General features: G+C 47.1%; 1 protein-coding gene across 1 annotated transcript; it reads right to left on the bottom strand.

Annotated features, from left to right (window-relative positions):
- Positions 1-2,287: 2,287 nt before the first annotated feature.
- Positions 2,288-5,653, bottom strand: LOC107500609 (filaggrin-2-like). The gene has a single exon (XM_016126043.2). The coding sequence runs from the start codon at positions 5,651-5,653 to the stop codon at positions 2,288-2,290; it is 3,366 nt and encodes a 1,121-aa protein (XP_015981529.2).
- Positions 5,654-6,196: the final 543 nt, after the last annotated feature.

The raw sequence follows: 6,196 nt of genomic DNA, 5'->3' as shown, positions 1-6,196 counted from the left end.
TGATGTTTTTTGTATGAAAAACCCATGGTCTTGGCACAACCTAGCGAGAGGTTTGGAGGTTTGTCTTTCCTCGCTGAAATTCAGAGCCATTACTGTCATATAGTAAGTACGCATGGCCGGATCCTGGATGTCCCATTGCTTTATATATCTGTCTTTAAAACAATTCCACACTGTCTTAAATAATGTAATTTATAGTACATTTTGACATCTAGTAATTTGACTTTCTTCTTTATCTTAAAAATTGTTTTGGCCATTTTTGACTCTTCGCTCTTCTATATAAATTTTAGAATCAGTGTGTCAAGTTCCACAAAAATCCTTGTAGAGACTAAATAAAATCAACTTTATTGAGGTATAACTTATATATGATAAAACGCACCAATTTTAAGTATACAATTCTGTGAGTTTTGACAAAAATGTATTTCTGTTCAGAATAATTCCAGCATCCTAGACGGTTCCCTTGTTTTTCTCTTTCCAGCCAATTCGTAAGTTTGTAAGTTCTACTCCCAGCCTTACTCAACTGCTGATCTACCTCCTATTTTCATATTTGTCTTTAGTAAGTTCTATGTAAGTGGGATCATATAGTTTGTATTTTGGGTCTATTCTTTGAATTGGCGTTAACGTTTTTGAGGTTCATCCATGGCCTGTGTATCAGTAGTTCATTCTTTTTCCCTCCCTAAATAGTATTCTGTTGTACGGCTTATACCCTTTAATGGATGTTTGCTCATCCATTTATCAGTTGGTGGACATTTGGGTTATTTCGAGTCTGGGGCAATTATTAAAGATGCTCGAGAACGTTCGCGTGAAAATGTTCATGTGGGCACGTACTTTCACTTCCCCGAGGAGTGGAGCTGCTGGGTCATGTCATCCAATATATTTAACTTTATAAGAAATCGCCACACCGTTTTCTGAAGCGATCGTATCATTTTACTTTCTTATTGGCAATACCGACACTTGGTGTTGTGAGCACTTTTAATTGCGGCTCTCCTAATGAGTGCGCGGCAGTATCTCGTTATGCTTTAATTTGCATTTCTCTGATGACTAATGCCATGGAGCATCTTTTCATGTGCTTATTGGACATTCGTATGTCTTCTTTTTTGGTCGCGTGGCCATTCAAATATTTTGCTCGTTTGTAAATTGAGTTGTTTGTCTTATTACTGAGTTGAAAAACATTCCTTGTACATTCTGGGTTGTTTGTGAAGGACAGGACCTGGGAAAATGGCTCTTTGAATTAGTTTCTAGTCTGAGCACCTGTGTGTGAGAGTGAATGGAAGCAGAGAGGAGACAGCCTCAGCGTTCGATCACTATGGTTTATTGTCAGTTTTAATGCAATCCAGTTATTTGAATCCAAAGACTTGAAACAGCGATGTCACGGCCAAACCAAGGAACTATACCGCAGTGGCAGACGGGCTTCCTTTCTATCTGGGTAGAAAGGGTATTCTCCTCTGCAGAAAGACTGGTGAACTACACAAATAGCTCAGAGCCCTTGGCTTTCCATGCTATTGCTCTTCCAAAGGGTTGTTTGTTTGTTTGTATGTTTGTTTTTAGAAAGTGGAGCAAATCCTTAAGAATAGGGGCAATACCTTTCTTGCTGACACCAAGCCAGAGCCCTCATTTGGGTCCTTGAATCCTGAACTGACCCATCCCTGCCGTCTAAGAAACCCTGATGTCACTCACTGGCTGGGGAGAGAGAGGTCCTGGGGCGGCATCCTCACGCCCCTCGTTAGTGTCCCGGTGAAAGACGGGCCCAAGAAGGAAAAGGGCTTGGTGGTTTGGGTAAACAAAGAAACTTCTGGCGTGACATCTTTGCTTTTAGGGTCTTCTTTCTGCCACCATCCAATGTGGGGTACACCAAAAATGACAGACCCTGTTTCCATAAAGAGAAGCTTTGACTCCAGAACTGGTAATGCGTTTATAATTTTTGCTCTTTAGAGAGACAGACTTAGTTTTGGCATAAATCATGAATAACAAGCTTTCAGAAAGAGATCTCAGCTAAACTCTGAGCCCCCACAATGTAAATATGTTGCATTATTCTTCCGAATTTAGTCCCACACGTTATTAATTTAACTTAGTATTTTCTAACAGTAGCCCCCACACCAGACATCCTTCTGGAAGGAATCCAGTAACAAGAAATAAGTGTACAGTTACCTGTTTAAAAGAAAAAGGTAGAAACAGATACCTTCACTTTTGGAAAGAAGCTTTATAATGAATTGCTCGTCTGTTACAATTTCTTATTTTTTGTAATTCTACTTGAGTTACATTCACTCCTATTCATTACCCATCGTTAGAATTAGCGCCTCTGCTCCTGGACATACTGATAGAGGGGCGTGCTGGTGCTGCTGTGCGAACCCTGGCGGGCGATCCCGCCTCCGCCTCGCTGGTGATAGGAGCCATCTTGTCTGTTGTCCACCTTGCACACTAACCACGTGTTGGCAGCGCTGGGTCTAGGCTGCCCATAGGAGGGTGTACACTGTCCCGAGCCACACCTCGAGGAGCTTTCTACTTGTTTCTGTCCGTGAATACTCGCATATCTACCAGACTCTCTCCCGGATAGGCTGTAGCTGCTACTCCTTTCTTTTTGGTTGTAGCTGGACTGTTCCTGGCTGTTTCTTCTTGATTGATTGGTAGTGGAGCCTGTTTTGGGTTTACTGTACTCATCATGAGTTTCACTTGAAACTGACCTACATCTCCCTTGTAATTTGTTTTGCTCATAGTTAGAACCCCAGCCAGATCCAGAACCGCATTGTCCAGAACCAGACGAGTGACATGAGCTAGACCTGTACTGGCCATAGCCAGAATACTGACCAGATCCAGAGCCACATTGTCCAGAGCCAGACCCGTACTGGTCATAGCCAGAATACTGACCAGATCCAGAGCCACATTGTCCAGAGCCAGACCCGTACTGGCCATAGCCAGAATACTGACCAGATCCAGAGCCACATTGTCCAGAGCTAGACCCGTACTGGCCATAGCCAGAATACTGACCAGATCCAGAACCACATTGTCCAGAGCTAGACCCGTACTGGCCATAGCCAGAATACTGACCAGATCCAGAGCCACATTGTCCAGAGCTAGACCCATACTGGTCATAGCCAGAATACTGACCAGATCCAGAACCACATTGTCCAGAGCCAGACCCATACTGGCCATAGCCAGAATACTGACCAGATCCAGAACCACATTGTCCAGAGCCAGACCCATACTGGTCATAGCCAGAATACTGACTAGATCCAGAACCACATTGTCCAGAGCCAGACCCGTACTGGTCATAGCCAGAATACTGACCTGAGCCAGACCCGTATTGACCATGGGGAGAGGCAGAACTCTGTTGGCCGCAGCTGGAAGACAGACCTGATCCAGATGTAGGCTGACTACAGTTTGATGACTGACCTGAAGCGGAACCATATTGTCCATAGCTTGAGGATTCGTGCTGTCCAGAGCTTGATGACTGACCTAATCCAGAACCATACTCATAGCCAGAAGACTGTCTGGACCTAGACTCTTGTTGCCCAAAGCCAGAAGACTGACCTGATCCAGACTCATGTCGGCTGTGGCTAGAAGACTGACTTGAGCCAGACCCATGCCGACCATAGCTGGAAGACGTACCTGAGCTAGCTCCATGGCGTCCGAAGCTTGATGACTGTCCAGCAGTAGAGCTATGCTGTCCATAACCAGAGGACTGACCTGAACCAGATTGATGATGTCCATAGCTAGAAGACTGTCCTGAGCCAGACCCATGCTGCCCGTAGCTAGACTGGCCTGATCCAGAGCTTTGCTGTCCAAAGCCAGAGGATTGACCTGAAGCAGAACCATTTTGTCCATAGCTAGAGGATGGACCATATCCAGATTCGTGCTGTCCAGAGCTTGATGACTGACCTAAACCAGATCTATGCTGACCAAATCCAGAAGACTGACCTGAACCAGACCCATAGTGTCCAAAGCTCGATGACTGTCCTGCAGTAGAGCTATGTTGTCCATAACTAGAAGAATGACCCGAGCTAGACCCATGTTGACCAAAGCCAGAAGACTGACCTGAGCTGGACCCATATTGGCCAAAGCCAGAAGACTGACCTGAGCCAGATTGATGATGCCCATAGCTAGAAGACTGACCTGAGCCAGACCCATGTTGGCCAAAGCCAGATGATTGACCTGAGCAAGACCCGTGTTGGCCAAAGCTAGAAGATTGACCTGATTCAGACCCATGTTGGCTGTGGCCAGAAGACTGACTTGAGCCAGACTCATGCCGACCATAGCTGGAAGACTGACCTGAGCTAGTTCCATGGCGTCCGAAGCTTGACGACTGTCCAGCAGTAGAGCTATGTTGTCCATAACTAGAGGACTGACCTGAGCCAGATCTGTGTTGGCCAAAGCCAGAAGACTGACCTGAGCTAGACCTGTGTTGGCCAAAGCCAGAAGACTGACCTGAGCCAGACTCATGTTGGCCAAAGCCAGATGATTGACCTGATCCAGACCCATATTGGCCATAGCCAGAGGGCTGACCTGATCCAGACTCATACTGTTCATAGCTAGAAGACTGACCTGATTCAGACCCATGTCCGCTGTAGCTAGAAGATCTACTTGAGCCAGACCCATGCCGACCATAGCTGGAAGACCGACCTGAACTAGTTCCATGGTGTCCAAAGCTTGACGACTGTCCAGCAGTAGAACTGTGTTGTCCATAACTAGAGGACTGACCTGAGCCAGACCTGTGTTGGCCAAAGCCAGAAGACCGACCTGAGCTAGACCCATATTGGCCAAAGCCAGAAGACTGACCTGAGCCAGATTGATGATGTCCATAGCTAGAAGACTGTCCCGAGCCAGACCTGTGCTGCCCATAGCTAGACTGACCTGAGCCAGACCCACATTGGCCATAGCTAGAAGACTGACCTGAACCAGACCCATGTCGGCTGTGGCTAGAAGACTGACTTGAGCCAGACCCATGCCGACCATAGCTGGAAGACCGACCTGAGCTAGTCCCACGGCGTCCGAAGCTTGATGACTGTCCAGCAGTAGAGCTATGCTGTCCATAACTAGAGGACTGACCTGAGCCACACCTGTGTTGGCCAGAGCTGGAATACTGACCCTCCGAGTGGCGCACGTGCCCTTGTCCATAGCCACCCGACTCACTGGCCGCGTGTGATCTTCTCCTGCAATTACGTGACTGAGTGTTACCGACTTCTTCACTTTCAGACCTTTCTTGCTGATGAGAGTCATACTTATTTTTCTTACTGCCCGTGAAGTGGCCTGAACTCGACTCTCTCCATCCCTCCCCAGAGCTTTGCCTGTGCCCTGAACTAGACGAGCCTCCCTGATACCCCGTTCTTCCAGAGCTGGACCCACGCCTGTGTTTGGAGCTTCCCCCAGAGCCTCTGGCATGTGACTCGCTCTCTCCTGCACTCCACCTTGACTGGCTGGAAGACGATTCCTGCCCTTGGTCTTCATCCGTTTCACTGTGTTCCTCTTGGTGCCGGTGACTACGGTCTCTTTGCTTTGACCCTGAAGCTTGACAGTAATCTTTGCCGATGAGTTTATTACTAGCCTGAGCCAGCTTGAACAGCATCAGAAGGTACTCAGGAAAATCTATTTTCTTGTTACGGTTCTGATCCAGACTTTGCATGATGATGTCTACAGTTTCTGGGTCATCTGGATTCTGCATGGGAACAAGGTGCAAAGGGAAGCTCTGTGAGTGGACCACACGCCCGGCCTACTGATGGAAGGAAGGCTGCAGAAATGTCAATGCTTCGCTTAGGTGGAGGCTGCCACGTAGCCGTGTAGGCTGGACTACCCTTGCCTGAGCACAGGGAGAGAAGGGAATATGCAGTGACTAACGTAGTGAGAAATAGTTAGAAGAGGACGCAACTGGGAGATGACAGGGAACAAGGGACTCGATTATTTTTGGTAAAGGATGGGTGAAATGGGAATGATTAGCTGATTTATAACTACTGATTTGGGATGCCTGCATTAATTATATACGACTTTTCCTTATTTGTCCAGCTTTTGATTAACCCTTTATTTACTTGTTCAGCGAAGATTTATCGCACACCAGAGAGAAACCAGTGGTGGCTCAAGGAAGGTTAACAGGAGAAAGTGACGTCTTTCGAAAGGGGTCGGAGTCAGCCCAATGAAGGGGGAGGAAGGGAGGGAGAGGGGACAGAAGATTTGGGGGCAGAGGGAACGAAATGAGCAAAGATGGAGGCGA

This window comes from Rousettus aegyptiacus, unplaced genomic scaffold (assembly GCF_014176215.1).
Source record: "Rousettus aegyptiacus isolate mRouAeg1 unplaced genomic scaffold, mRouAeg1.p scaffold_m13_p_17, whole genome shotgun sequence".
Taxonomy (NCBI): Eukaryota; Metazoa; Chordata; class Mammalia; order Chiroptera; family Pteropodidae; genus Rousettus; species Rousettus aegyptiacus.
This window is presented reverse-complemented; position numbering and strand designations above follow the sequence as displayed.